At 41.9% G+C, this 16342-nt stretch overlaps 1 protein-coding gene across 1 annotated transcript in view; it reads left to right on the top strand.

Moving 5' to 3' along the window:
- The window catches only part of LOC124795272, a 61972-nt gene extending 48700 nt beyond the window's left edge, over nt 1-13272 (top strand). Inside the window, exons 4-5 of the mRNA XM_047259219.1 lie at nt 5285-5427; nt 12070-13272. Coding sequence (XP_047115175.1) covers nt 5285-5427; nt 12070-12370 — 444 coding nt within the window. The 3' untranslated portion in view covers nt 12371-13272. The remainder of the gene's footprint in view (nt 1-5284; nt 5428-12069) is intronic.
- The last annotated feature ends 3070 nt before the right edge of the window (nt 13273-16342 follow it).

Raw genomic sequence — 16342 nt, 5'->3', positions numbered from 1 at the left:
GCCACAGGGGAGCGTTATGGGACCATTGCTTTTCACAATATATATAAATGATCTAGTAGATAGCGTCGGAAGTTCCATGCGGCTTTTCGCGGATGATGCTGTAGTATACAGAGAAGTTGCAGCATTAGAAAATTGCAGCGAAATGCAGGAATATCTGCAGCGGATAGGTACTTGGTGCAGGGAGTGGCAACTGACCCTTAACTTAGACAAATGTAATGTACTGCGAATATATAGAAAGAAGGATTCTTTATTGTATGATTATATGATAGCGGAACAAACACTGGTAGCAGTTACTTCTGTAAAATATCTGGGAGTATGCGTACGGAACGATTTGAAGTGGAATGATCATACAGGGTGTTTCAAAAATGACCGGTATATTTGAAACGGCAATAAAAACTAAACGAGCAGCGATAGAAATACACAGTTTGTTGCAATATGCTTGGGACAACAGTACATTTTCAGGCAGACAAACTTTCGAAATTATAATAGTTACAATGTTCAACAACAGATGGCGCTGCGGTCTGGGAAACTCTATAGTACGATATTTTCCACATATCCACCATGCGTAGCAATAATATGGCGTAGTCTCTGAATGAAATTACCCGAAACCTTTGACAACGTGTCTGGCGGAATGGCTTCACATGCAGATGAGATGTACTGCTTCAGCTGTTCAATTGTTTCTGGATTCTGGCGGTACACCTGGTCTTCCAAGTGTCCCCACAGAAAGAAGTCACAGGAGTTCATGTCTGGCGAATAGGGAGGCCAATCCACGCCGCCTCCTGTATGTTTCGGAAATATTCATTCAGGAAAGTAAAGACGTCGGCCGTGCGATGTGGCCGGGCACCATCTTGCATAAACCACGAGGTGTTCGCAGTGTCGTCTAAGGCAGTTTGTACCGCCACAAATTCACGAAGAATGTCCAGATAGCGTGATGCAGTAATCGTTCCGGATCTGAAAAATGGGCCAATGATTCCTTTGGAAGAAATGGCGGCCCAAACCAGTACTTTTTGAGGATGCAGGGACGATGGGACTGCAACATGGGGCTTTTCGGTTCCCCATATGCGCCAGTTTTGTTTATTGACGAAGCCGTCCACGTAAAAATAAGCTTCGTCAGTAAACCAAATGCTGCCCACATGCATATCGCCGTCATCAATCCTGTGCACTATATCGTTAGCGAATGTCTCTCGTGCGGCAATGGTAGCGGCGCTGAGGGGTTGCCACATTTGAATTTTGTATGGATAGAGGTGTAAACTCTGGCGCATGAGACGATACGTGGACGTTGGCGTCATTTGGACCGCAGCTGCAACACGGCGAACGGAAACCCGAGGCCGCTGTTGGATCACCTGCTGCACTAACTGCGCGTTGCCCTCTGTGGTTGCCGTACGCGGTCGCCCTACCTCTCCAGCACGTTCATCCGTCACGTTCCCAGTCCGTTGAAATTTTTCAAACAGATCCTTTATTGTATCGCTTTTCGGTCCTTTGGTTACATTAAACCTCCGTTGAAAACTTCGTCTTGTTGCAACAACACTGTGTTCTAGGCGGTGGAATGCCAACACCTGAAAAATCCTCTGTTCTAAGGAATAAACCGTGTTGTCTACAGCACACTTGCACGTTGTGAACAGCACACGCTTACAGCAGTAAGACGACGTACAGAATGGCGCACCCACAGACTGCGTTGTCTTCTATATCTTTCACATCACTTGCAGCGCCATCTGTTGTTGAAAATTGTAACTACTGTAATTTCGAAAGTTTGTCCGCCTGAAAATGTACTGTTGTCCCAAGCATATTGCAACAAACGGTGTATTTCTATCGCTGCTCGTTTAGTTTTTATTGCCGTTTCAAATATACCGGTCATTTTTGAAACACCCTGTACATCAAATGAAAGAGCAACTCAAAGAGTTTTGTTTGTGCACCTGTGCACAAAGGGAGGAGTCTGAAACGACCAACAATGACTGAAGAACCTGTTGAAAGAGTGTGAGTCTTCCACGCGTAGTCCGAAGAAATCAGTTCGGAAGGCTAGTAGTGAATTAGCAATTCCACTAACGTCTGTGTGGAAACTTTAAAGGAGACGCTTACAACCACGTCCTTATCGTTTACAGTTGTTACAAGCTCTAAAGCCTACAGACAACGGTATACATACCAACTTTGCAAACGAAATGTTGCTGCATGACCATGAAGATTTTCTGGCCCGTGCTGTTTTCAGTGATGAATCGACTTTTTACGTAAGTGGAAATGTGAACACACGCAATGTATGCATCTGTGGGTCAGCAAATCCCCACAAGATCGTGTAGAAGCTGAACCACAATACTTTATTTGGCAATAAGATGATGCGCCGATTCACTGGCGTAACTCAGTACGCGATTGGTTAACTGACGTTGCACCCGATCGCTGGATTGGTCGCAAAGGGCCAGGTTACAGAGCTTCTTTCGCACGGTCTCTGCGTTCACACACGATCTGACTTCATGCGATTTTTAGCTTTGGGGCTTCATAAATGGTCGTTTCTATGCGCCCACGCTAACAGCTGATTTACCAGATTTTATAAACAACATTATTGCAACAAATACTGCGGAGACACTGATCAACGTATGGGAAGAACTCACGTATAGACTCTATGTGTGACGAATGGTTCTCACACTGAACACTTGTAAGAAAAACTTTTTGAGATGATCTTTCATTTGATATATTACTTATAATTGTAAGTTGAATAAATGCTACAAAGCCTTAAAACCCGTGTACTGATTTTGAAACTCCCTGTATCTCGCGCAATTTACGTTTCGCTTAATAATTCCTCTATGTTTTATAATTTTAACAGTTAACAGCTCGCATTAAGTCAGTATGTTTTGTTATGTTTATTTATATTTCAATCTGCACGTTACATAATTCGCGTTTTTAAAGTTTTACGTCTGCGTGTTTCCTCCATGGCATCCAAATTCATATAATACTGACTCAATACATTCAATGTACGCTTTGCCAGTGGTTACGTTCTTTGATAGCCAACTGCTGTCTGTATGGCTGCCAACGCAATCTGTTGATGGCAGTTGTTTTCCTAACCACCACGTTTCTCTATGTAAGGCCAGTTTGGCACCTGGCTCGAGGTATATGCGAGCTATATTTTCAGTATCTATTGTGCTGAATTTTTGTGGTTTGTTTTTTTACTTCATTATAAGTATTGATGGAATCTGCTGCCCACAGTGCATACATTTTTTTTCCGACACATCTTTTTATATTGTATTTCTCTGTTTTGCCACTGCTATATCTGATGCTTATGTATCGAAACGTGTCGGTAAACTAATTTTCGACAAAGACCTTGCACAATTCATTGTGTGCCAATTGTCAATAATCGTCTGGTTCATAGATGGAAGTATTTCTCTACAAATATTTACTATTAAAACAGTCTTGATCACGATTTATTTATCAAGGTGACCGGTTTCGACCACTACTGTGGTCATCTTCAGACCTACAAGTTGTATACAAAGCTTTAATTAGAGGGCTACAAACATTAAAGAAAATACATAAATTTATAAAGCTATAAAACGAAGGATTACCATTGAGTAGGAACCTCTTTCTGTTGGAGAATCACTACTGGAGAAACCAGTGCACGTCTTACTATATATAATGGAGGCTCCACCCACTTCTGACTGCTTGATGTCATTACTAACCAATGAGTTATAAGTCGAATTACAATTTAAAATTTCTTAGTTAAAGGAACATTGTCAAGAATTAAAAATAAGTATACACTAAACTTAGCTTATTAAACAGCTATTGTCGATTAAGAAGCGTTAAAAATATTTAAATATGTAGGAAAAAGGAACTTCGGTTTGGCAGTACATGGGTTGTCCTCTCAAGGCATGTTAGTGAACCATTTGCAACCACTGGTTGCCATGGTGAAGTTGGACGCCGTTGCAAAGATGAAGCAGAAGGCTTCTTTCCACTGAAGTTGTTGTAAAGTCGATAGTCGAACTAGTGGTTGACATGGTGAGGACAAACGCCAGTGCACAGATGTGGCAGCAGGCTTCTTCCCATCGGAGTTGTTGCGAAAGTGGAATGGCGAAGACTGTCACATCAGACGATGTATTATTGAGCAGCAACATGTCTTTATTGAAACGATTTTCAATGAGAGGGCAACCCATGTACTGCCAAACCGAAGTTCCTTTTTCCTACATATTTAAATATTTTTTAACGCTTCTTAATTGACAATAGCTGTTTAATAAGCTAAGTTTAGTGTGTATTTATTTTTAATTCTGACAATGTTCTTTTAACTGAGAAATTTTAAATTGTAATTCGACTTATAACTCATTGGTTAGTAATGACATCATGCAGTCAGAAGTGGGTGGAGCCTCCATTATATGTAGTAAGACGTGCACTGGTTTCTCCAGTAGTGATTCTCCCACAGAAAGAGGTTCCTACTCAATGGTAATTCTTCGTTTTATAGCTTTATAACTTTATGTATTTTCTTTAATGTATGCAGCCCTCTAATTAAAGCTTTGTATACACCTTGTAGGTCTGAAGATGACCACAGTAGTGGTAGAAACCGGTCACCTTGATAAATTAATCGTGATCAAGACTGTTTTAATAGTAAATATTTGTAAGACATTGCTCACTGCCTTTCCCGTAATGTATTCAAAAGTAATTTCTATATAAAGTGAAGAAAATTGTGGGTTTCACAAGAAAGCATTTTGTACCTGTATTATATCTCATTTTGTATCGTGTAGATGCTCATTTCTCGTCTCTGCTTTGTCTTTCAATAAATGCCTTCCCATTTGCACCCGCCAGGGTAGCAGAGAGCACTAAGTCGCTGCTTCCTGGACTCGGCTAGGCGCGTCGGCCCTGGATCGAATCCGCCCGGCGGATTAACGACGAGGGGTGGTGTGCCGGCCAGCTTGGATGTGGTTTTTAGGCGGTTTTCCACATCCCACTAGGTGAATGCCGGACTGGTCCCCACGTTCCGCCTCAGTTACACGGCTTGCAGACACCTGAACAAATTCGCACCATTCTATGGATTACACTAGATTCAGACATTTGGGATGCACTAATTCCTTCCTTGGAGAGTGCGAGGTGGCGCCAGGCAGGGCATCCGGCGACCCCTTAAAATTAACATGTCCCATCCGATTAACCAGCAGACCCCGCGAGCCGGGATTAATGCTTGGAAAGACAGAAATGACTTCCCGTTTGCACCAGATAAACTGTTTGTATCCGACTCTATATCTTTGCTTAGTAACAGCAAAATATCCCAATGTATTTTGCCCGATTAATGTGTGTAGTGACCGCTGTGCACGGTTCGCAGGTTCTCGACACCGTGGGCCTGAAGAATTCAGACATAGGCAAGGCGCGCCAGTTTCTGGAGGATGAGTCAATCTACAAGAGGCGGTCCAGGGCCGCTGCTGCAGAGGAGGAGGAAGACACGGGCAGCAGGACTCTCGCAAAGTGGTACGTCCTTTCTTCTTCTCTGTTTTCCCACGCATTTAAGCCGTCATCGTATTTTGTGAAGATCCTACCATCCAGACGCGCTACTCATAGCTTTCTGACAGTGGTATCTAGAGTAAACAGTTACTCATCATGCGGAGCTCGATGATAAATTTTCTTTACACATAGCAGTGACAACACGGAACATGGAAGATAAAGGGCTGTAATGGTCTTCCACATCAGAACTGTACATCGAGATTCGGATCATACCGTGAAAACATTTTCTCGTAGATATGTATTTCGAAAATGCAGCCAACCATTAAAATTTTCCTAGGGACGCCAAGTGTTAGACATACCACAAATCACGTTGTAAGACATAACATTTTCATTGGAACAATAGCAGAAGGAGCTATTGAAGGAAGGAATCTCCGGGAGAGACCAAGGAAGTCATACATGTTGCAGATTGCGAGCGACGTAGGGTATGCTACATACGCGGAAATGAATAGGAAGGCAAATGCTTGGAATGACGTAGTGCTGTCATCTCATCTAATTTACAGTTAGTTAAAAGACAAATACACTACTGGCCATTAAAATTGCTACACCAAGAAGAAATGCAGATGATAAATGGGTATTCATTGGACAAATATATTATACTAGAACTGACATGTGATTACATTATCACGCAATTTGGAGGCATAGATCCTGAGAAATTAGTACCTAGAACAACCACCTCTGGCCATAATAACGGTCTTGATACGCTTGGGCATTGAGTGAAACAGAGCTTGGATGGCGTGTACAGGTACAGCTGCCCATGCAGCTTCAACAATATGCCACAGTTCATCAAGAGTAGTGACTGGCGAATTGTGACGAGCCAGTTGCTCGGCCATGATTGACCAGACGTTTTCAATTGGTGAGAGATCTGGAGAATGTGCTGGCCAGGGCAGCAGTCGAACATTTTATGTATCCAGAAAGGCCCGTACAGGACCTGCAACATGCGGTCGTGCATTGTCCTGCTGAAATGTTGGGTTTCACAGGGATCGAATGAAGGGTAGAGCCACGGGTCGTAACACATCTGAAATGTAACGTCCACTGTTCAAAGTGCCGTCAGTGCGAATAAGAGGTGACCAAAACGTGTAACCAATGGCACCCCATACCATCACGCTGGGTGATACGCCAGTATGGCCATGACGAATACACGCTTCCAATGTGCGTTCACCGCGATGTCGCCAAACACGGATGCGACCATCATGATGCTGTAAACAGAACCTGGATTCATCCGAAAATATGACGTTTTGCCATTCGTGCACCTATGTTCGTCGTTGAGTACACCATCGCAGGCGCTCCTGTCTGTGATGCAGCGTCAAGTGTAACCGCATCCATGGCCTCCGAGCTGATAGTCCATGCTGCTGCAAACGTCGTCGAACTGTTCGTGAAGATGGTTGTTGTCTTGCAAACTTCCCGATCTGTTGACTCAGAGATCGAGACGTGGTTGCACGATCCGTTACAGCCATGCGGATAAGATGCCTGTCATCTCGACTACTAGTGATACGAGGCCGTTGGGATCCAGCACGGTGTTCCGTATTACCTTCCTGAACCGACCGATTCCATATTCTGCTAAGAGCCATTGGATCTCGACCAACACGAGCAGCAATGTCGTGATACGATAAACCGCAATCGCGATAGGCTACAATCCGACCTTTATCAAAGTCGGAAACGTGATGGTACGCATTTCTCCTCTTTACACGAGGCATCACAACAACGTTTCACCAGGCAACGCCGCTTAACTGCTGTTTGTGTATGAGAAATCGGTTGGAAACTTTCCTCATGTCAGCACGTCGTAGGTGTCGCCACCGGCGCCAACCTTGTGTGAATGCTCTGAAAATCTAATAATTTGCATATCACAGCAGCTTCTTCCTGTCGGTTAAATTTCGCGTCTGTAGCACGTCATCTTCGTGGTGTAGCAATTTTAATGGCCAGTAGTGTAAAAGAGAAACAGATAGATGGCTGTTTTTTTTATGCTACTGTCCACCCCTGGTAGCTGAGTGGCCAGCCCGACGGAATATCATACCTAACGGCCCGGGTTCAATTCCCAGCTGGGTCTCAGATTTTCTCCGCTCAGAGACTGGATGTTCTGTTATCCTTATCATCATCCTTTCATCCCCATCGACACGCAGGTCGCCGAAGTGTTGTTAGTACGAAAGACTTGAACCAGCGAACGGTCTACCCGACGGGAGGCGATAGCCACACAGCATTTCCGTTGTATGCCACTCACAACCTCAAAACTGTCATTTGAATCGTTCATGAACTCAATCATTTTAAATGTTTTTTGTTTTTTGTACTTTTTCAGGATATCTTCTCCAATAGCCACTTCTTTCAATACAGAAACATGTACCTAACAGCGTCCTTTCCGTCTTCAAATTTTCGCAGCGCTGGGTATCTTACATTTCTTACAGAATATATATTCAAAGTTTCTTTCTAGGATTTCTTGTCTGTTCTATAATTACTAAACTGTACGCTAAATCGACGCTTGAAATACTGCAACTGTTGATAGTCTCTTAAGCTCGTACACTAAATTCTTCAATAAAAGCAAGTTATTGCAGATAGGAAGTGGGTTCGTTCAGACATGTACTGAAGAACATCGCTTGAACGTAGTATTACTAGTAAGCAGAGGCAGCAACATATGAACAGTTAAATGTCTGACTTCCTTTCTGGGTCCACGAAACATTTGACTGAAACTGTATCCAGCTCACCGCCACGCGACTGTCATTCTGCGTCAACATGACTGTCTTTCTTTGCTCAAAGAATATCATATTCTCATGGCTTAAAAAAAAGAGAGATAGATTACGTGGATTCCGTCAGACATTTAACGAATTCATCCGTGTATTTCTCTGTGAAAAGTTGACCGTTCGCTCTTTGATAATTTTTAATAGATGTGAAAATTCTTCAAAATATGAGTTCGTTACTTATTTAGCAACACATTTGTCATAAATATGTATGCGCTATTTACTTCTTAGTTTGCGCCTGGTTGAGCGTTCGTCTTCCTGAAATGTACTCCTGCACGTGATCACCACTCAGGTTACACACAGTGGGCACCATCCACATCTACATCTCTTCTGGAATTATTTCACCATCCTGGTAGTTTGTCAGTGCGTGATACGCCCTCAGACTTTTTTCGTCAGCTGTTGCCACCTCTCCCTCTCACACTCACGTCAAAACAGTTGTTCGCCTTTGTTACATAGCCGCTTGGTTCTCTTTTGCCAAGACGGGCAACAAGCGTGCGACGTTTCAGTAAAGCAGCTGCACGTGCGCTCAGAGTTCGTGATAGTTGATAGCCTATGTCACTATCGTGAGACCCCGGTGCTCATTCCTTGACAAAGCTCTTTGGAGGTTTGATTCAGTACGTTACTCTTCTCTGGGAAGTAATGGAAACATATTAGTTGCTAACTATTTGACTCTAGCATATTTGTGAACTGTACCAGTAACTTCTTTTTTTGAGCGTCTATTTCTTTTTTACTCTCATTATGCAACTAGCTCTAGGTTGGAACTATCACTTTGCATAATTGTAGCTGACACCAGTAGTGTTATCTGCATCCAAGTTATCAGTTTAGCGCGCTGTTACCTTCCTGTCACTGAAAATCAGGACTACTGCTAAAATAAATTGAACGACGTGACGTACAGTATGTCACCAGTATATATTCTGCATGCATAAATACTAGCGATATTTGTAAAGCAACGCGGAAGCATGCAAGCGATATGAATCTTATAGGATGTTTAAAGTTCGATCTTATATGTAAAATACTTGGAATTATAGACAGGCAGTTTGTTCGCAGGAAAATGGTGTTCCATACATGATCTCGAAGGCATTTATGTAAAGGGATGTAGAGCCGTGTTTGTGTCATTTATTCTTCTGTGTCAGCTTATAACGTTCCACCAGAGGTATTCCCGTTAATGTCAAAGAGCACTATCTAGATTCACAGTATTAGAGCAGACCGACTATCACGCTTCTGGAACATTTTTTTCTTGCTTCTAACTTAAATTGTCTGGAGTACTCACGCGCGTACCAAATATGGGATTTGAAGATAACGATATAAGTTGTGAACCGAACAGTGGGCAACGAAATGTCGTGTTGGCTAGACCCTTCGCCCGTAAGGCAGTGACAATGCTTAGAGAATTATCTCTAGTGTCTGTCTGACGCTACAACACTGCCACATCTATGTAAGTGTCTGTCCCCTACTATTAGCTGTATACGGGGACGATTTGGCGGACAAGCAAGACAGCAATTTGCGGTTGTTTACTGATGATGCGGTGGTGTACGGTAAGGTCTGAAGACCTTACCTCATATGAACCAAGTTTGTAGTTATACACTCAGTCCACGCAGAGATACCAGTGTATCAGAAGGAGCTGTACTATAGCGAAGTTCTTGCAAGTTGATCAAAGAAAACACCGGATTCCATGCTTTGACCGGACTGGTACTGCTACCTCTATTGATTAACTCCTTCGCAAATGAGTTCCTACTGCTTCCTTCAGTACCAGTCCCAGAATAATGAAGTCGACGCCAGATTTTCGACGTTGTCGTACATCATAGAGTGGCTAATGATGACACAGTGCTCGGTCAGAGATGACTTATTTGGCTTTAAGAGACGGGTGTGCCTTCAGTGCTCTGGGCTGTACGTGTCATACGTTGGAGCTATGAAATGTCACACTTGCAGGGGAGCTAGTTTACCCCCTTGCTCAGCATCAAGTCATCCTTGCCGTTGCGCAAAAGTGCTGCTGTGATCCGTGAGAGAGGATGCTCTATTTTTGACAATAGACTTCCCACGTATGAACGGAAAGTCAGGGAGTTAAATCTCTCTACTTCATTATCCTTATTTCTCAAGCCCACATTAGGTTTTATCCATAGCATCTCGTTATATGTTTTGGACAGTATAAAGTTACAGTGACCATTCGCTCTCCACCAAAGACAACAGCACATCTGGGTTTCGTCAAGGCTGACTGAATGTTTCGCAAAGCGCCTGAAATGCAATTGGTCAGGGAATGTGTCGTGAAAACATGAAGACGTACAGTTTTAATTTTGCGTCTTTGATGTCTTGAAAAGTTAACGTATTTCTATTCAGTGTTGGTGAAAATAAACTTCTCTTCTTCTGTGGCTCTACAGTCCATTGTGAACCTTGGCCTCTTCAGTTATTAACGCCTGAGATTTTCATCCCATACAGCCCATTTTCTGCAAGTCCACCATGACTCCATCTACCGATCCGGTTCTAGGTCGAGATAGTCCTCTTTGAGCCTCTTTTTAGCTTTTTCCACTTCTCTCATCATTGCCACGCGCACTGTCATTCTTAGTCTGACTTAATTAGTTAGTTAGGTACTTGTTGTATTGCTTATTTGAACGGTTCTTTAACCCAAATGATGTGTAATGTGTCAGTTTACAGGAAATATATGCACGATTAGTGTTAACATTAATAAACATATTATTTTTCTAGTGCTATTCACCCAACTATACATAAAACATTTTTCCCTAGGGGCTACCAGTTTTTAAATACAAATACGACTATGGAATACAGGGAGTTGTCCAGGAGAAACAACTTTAGTTTTAAAATTTGCTTTCCTACATGTACGTCACTTTATGTGTTTGGGGAAATGATCAAAGATTTTTGTTGCTGTATGTTTAACTCCTTTCTGAGCCACTGACAGCTTTAGCAATGTGTAACGAAGACCATTTTTCTTCTAGTGTTGTAGTTGTGGACCTCACTATTCTTAAATTGTGATTTCGCTACGGTTATGATAAGTGGATCTTTATACACAAGTGTACAGCTGATAATTGTACTACCTCCTCCATCTTCCTCTACATAGGTTGAGTTATCGATTCCTCGAAGTTCTTTTCTCTCAAAAGCATCTATCATTCCAATATCTTTTGATGTTAATGACCAAGTTTCCGAGACAAACATAACAACTGGTCTTATAAGCGTTTTATAAATCGTTAATTTGATGATACGAGTTCTTGAGGGAAAAACTTTTAATGAAAAATACGCAATGCATGTGTCATTTGAGTGGGTGACTGTCGATATTTAAACTGATCAACATTCTCGAAAGTATAATCATCCATTGTTATTGGTGGTGGAAAGTTCGGCTTGCATGCTTTCCCAGCAGCCGTATATTTTGTTTTCTGTTGGTTGATATTCAGTTCCATATTCCTACTAACTGGCTCAAGTACGAATGTCTGCCTCATTGCCTTCCTAGTTCTTACGACTAAAGCTATGCCGTTGTCATAAGCTAGTGTCTGTAATGATTTACAAAAGCTCTTTCTCATTTTTTTCACATATCTTTCAGTGCAACCGAACGCTGGGTAAAATTTCATCATAGTAATAAACAAACATTTATTGAAAATACATCTGGAATGAACTGAATGTATTACAGAAATCGCCTGCAAATGGACGGCGCCAATGGTCAGCTGAACGCTATGTTGGTTTCAATATAACGACGCCATGCACAGAGTTTATCAATCGTGGTCTAAGCTATGACACCATCAGTGAATGAACTGTCTTGAAGTTTCTTTAACACCTGCTCGACTGTGATATTTCAAAAAATCGTTCCCAACACTGAGCCCTGCGGGTATCCTTTCCCCGCCGACAGAGAGCAGCCGGAGCAGTAGTGCGACCCGTGTTGCAGGTCGAAGCTGACTGACCTGGAGTCAGTGCGGGAGAACACGGAGTCGGCGGCGGCGAGCCGCGCGCGGCAGTCGCGGGCGCGCCTGGCCGACCTGGAGAACGAGATGGAGGCGCTGGAGAACCGCGCGGCGGCGCGCGAGCGGCGCTCGGCCAACGTGCGCGCGCTGCTCCAGGAGACGGCCGACGTCGGCCTCTCCTCCGACGCCGCCGAGTCCAGCTCCAGCTCAACCACGGTGCGCGCCAGCGCCCTGCGCGTTAAGAAGGTGTCCGCCTCCGCCGAGAAGAAGACTGTCACCTTCTAAGGCGGCGCTAGCGACTGCGGTACTGGCACGTCACACATTTTAGAGGAAAGACATCACGCTCAGGCCGGGACAGAGGGAAACTGGGAGGTTACTACCGGAAACGTGAGGGTGCAGTTATGGTACGTCCAGTCTTTTTCACACCACGCACCAAAACAATCAGCACTCTTCCTAAACCCCAAGCACTTCTCAGAAACACAGTCCCAGTCGCTGTGTTTCGCTCTTCCAATGTTGAAATAATTTTCTTCCTCCCTTTTTCGTTGTTCCATTAGCTACTTACAACGACACAAAAAAAATGTTTGTAAACTATCATCATCTCATACAGTTTACTGCACATCATCTATAGCCTCCGAATTCCTGCAATGCACTATTCTTCTCCAACAGATCACAGCTCCAACATTTACTCTGAGTTGTGAATTACTAAGTCGCTTTCAATGAGAAAAATTACACAACAATCACACCTTTACAATGGATAGATGACGAAATGGGATTATGAATGTAGAGATGTGTATTGTCATTCCTGCATGTGGAGATGATTTTAACGATAATCATCATGATAATTACGAGGTGGCTCGTTCTGAGAATTCTATTATGAGGAAGTAATTTATTGGACTCATAACTAATACAGAAATGTCACTCCATTCTTATGGCTACGTATTTGTCTTCTGAGCGACACTATCTCATCTATTCCACACATTCAGAAAATAGTACAGTTTCGTAACTGTTAGGCTGCCATTATTCTCTTTGCTAGACTTTTTATGTAATTAGACCGTGTTGAGCTCTGTAATTCATAATATTATGTAATGAAATGTTTTTCTTCTTTTGTAAGGTGGATCAGTGTAATACTTTATGTCTAATTACTGTATGCTTAAATACGATCTTTTAAAATACATATGAAAAATGTCTGAACTCTATTGACTCCCTGCAAAAGTACGTACCTTATCACTGTTTCGCAGGTTCCAAACGCTTTATTATACTTAATATGTTTTTTCCATGGACATCAGTGGTGGTACAGACTATAACTGGTGTAAGTGTGGATAGTTTTGCTTGTCGTACCTTAATATGTACTCACATCAGTGTGATATTTGTTTTGTCTCTGCGGTGAACAGTCTTCCCACAAACACGTCTCAAAAATTATGACCTGATGTTTTCTGCATGGTCGTAACTGCATTACTAACAAGGGGAGGCCGCCAATTGCGAAATTCAGATTCGATTCATACTGCGCATAATAAAAGCACATGGCCTGAGGTGTAATGTGGCAAAGCACCAAGATGCACTTCTCAGCCGTTGTCGAGAAAATCGACAGTTAAAAGAAACCGTTGCAGTGAAATAGTCTCTACGATTAATAGTTCTCTACAGCGTCGTGGCGCAGCGGTAAGCGGTCTGGTTCGTAATCCGAAGGTCGCCGGATCGAATCTAGCGCTATGCAACCTTTCTTTTTTTTTAGTATTTGTTGTTTATAATTCAAATATATATAATTCCCGGCAATCAGTTGCAACAATTATGCGTATAATAAGTTGTTGAAAGTCGTTTGTCGTGGAAAAACTGGCGACTTCGAACATCATTATGTTTTCCGCAAACAAAGTTGTATTTCACAAATGTTATTAATTGTCTTCATAATGTTAACCACGCATAGTTAACGGAAGACGTAGAAACGATATTCCGAAACGAATACGTATAGCGTAAGTCAAACGTTCGAATTAGAATAGAAACCCCACGAACACAAATTTGCTGTGGCAGGTATGAAATATAAACTCCGTTACTCGCTCGTTACACTTGAATGACAGATGTTGAATGTGCCGAAACGAGCCGCCGCGTAACAGCGTAGTTGCCTGCTAGCTTCGAAAGAAGGTAGATGCGGTCCCTGGCGCAACTTATAACATTGTCGAAAATCAGTGCGGGCGGGAGAGCTTTGGTACACCTTGTTAAAAAAAACGGAAAAATGGAGGCGGTACAATTGGAGAGCGATCCGCCTTCACCAACATGCATAAGCAATTCATTAATACTTTATATATATCCGAAGGTCGCCGGATCGAATCTCGCGCCATGCAATTTTTTTTTATTATTATTTTTTGTAATTCAAATATATATATATCGAATCTCGCGCCATGCAATTTTTTTTATTATTAGTTTTTTGTAATTCAAATATATATATATATATATATATATATATATATATATATATATATATATATATAATTAGTTTTTTGTAATTCAAATATATATATATATATTTGAATTACAAAAAACTAATAATAAAAAAATTGCATGGCGCAAGATTCGATCCGGCGACCTTCGGATTACGAACCCGAGCGCTTACCGGTGCGCCACGACGCTGCAGAAAATTACTAATCGTCGAGAGTATTTCACCGCAACGGTTTCTTTTAACTGTCGACTTTCTCGACAATGGCTGAGAAGTGCATCTTGGTGCTTTGCCACATTACACCTCTGGTCGTGAGCTTTTATTATGCGCAGTATGAATCGAATCTGAATTTCTCAATTGGCGGCCTCCCCTTAGTGTACCATCCCTGTGAATATACGCTAACTGTATTGCATCCACACTTTCTCACTTCAGCACCTGATCTGTTCAACAGGGCGAAAAAAAGCATTAATGGCTTACTTTTCCCACAAGTGCTTGGAGCTACTACCAAAACTAAAAACATTGACTTGTAACAGCTATAGTTATTAGTCTGCAAATGAAATAAAAACTGAAAATACTGATGTAATGTTGTTCAGTACACCGTCCCCAGTAACCAATAGAAATATCAGCATTTATACCCATTACACTATACATATCAGTTATTGTTTTTTTCCCATCTTAAGTTTTCTGCAACTGCGAAAGTTGAATGGGGATCCTAGCTTTTTTTCTATTCCAACCTGTGCTAACAATATGGAAAAAAGCAGTGTACTCCAGAAGAAGTGAACAAGAGGAATAAAACCAGCAAGTAAACTGTTCACCTACTTTGTAAAGAAAAACGCTTTCTTGCATCGAAATATAATGTATACAATATTTCTGGAATGACCCCTCAAGATGATTTGTAAATAAAAGCGAAGCGCATATGGTGGAAAAATACTCTTAAATCACCATGAGTTTAAGACGGGATAAAAAAATAATTGTTGTTTCATAATGTAATAACTCCCTAATCATTTACACTGTTGAGATATCACAAATGAAAAGACCTAATATTGTTTGACCACACAATCGACGTTGTCAATTGAATGAGCTATGACAATCAAGAATCTAGAAATATCTGCTTGGAGCTATTGCTAAGAGCATTGTACTCACTAATCACAAGGAAAAAATATAGAAAATATATTCATCTCTCAAGCGAGGACTGGATGAACAGGTAAAGACAATGTTGTAATTAACACAGGCAGAAGCAGTTAGTTAATGTAATAATGATAAAGTATGCTGAGAGGGTAAAATACATATTTAATACTCTGTCTTTTTTTTCACAGATCGTAATTACGCTGTTTCACTTCTTTAATAATGTTTAGTATCAGGCATAATTACGTCAGTTAGCTGGTTACAAATATAATAATTACCTGAGCCGTAGTAAATTGTTCTGTCTCGTTTATCCAACGGAAGTGAAAGAATGGAAGATGTTCTTTTACACATTCATTCTTCAGTCGGTATACGGTTAGTTTCCAGGTATCCAAGATGATGATAACATTTCTCTTTCTCTCCCTCTCACTCCCCTCCTCCTCTCTCACTATCACAAACACGCACCCACACACACACACACACACACACACACACCTGTAAGGTTATTTCGTTTTGCCTAGGGAATAGTCTTACTGGCTAAGGCTTCCTAGCGTGCTTCATGAGGCGCATCAAAGTTTCAACGAGGCAGTACCTCTCCTCTACCTTCCAAACTTCATTCTTCGATGGGCTACCGATCGGAGAAGAAACAATATGTCGAAGAATGGCAAAGTAACAGCCCCTCAGTCGTTTTTAGAATATATCTTCCAATC

The sequence above is a fragment of the Schistocerca piceifrons genome, chromosome 4, assembly GCF_021461385.2.
Source record: "Schistocerca piceifrons isolate TAMUIC-IGC-003096 chromosome 4, iqSchPice1.1, whole genome shotgun sequence".
NCBI lineage: Eukaryota > Metazoa > Arthropoda > Insecta > Orthoptera > Acrididae > Schistocerca > Schistocerca piceifrons.
The sequence above is the reverse complement of the archived record's forward strand: the minus strand, read 5'-3'. Positions and strand labels throughout refer to the sequence as shown.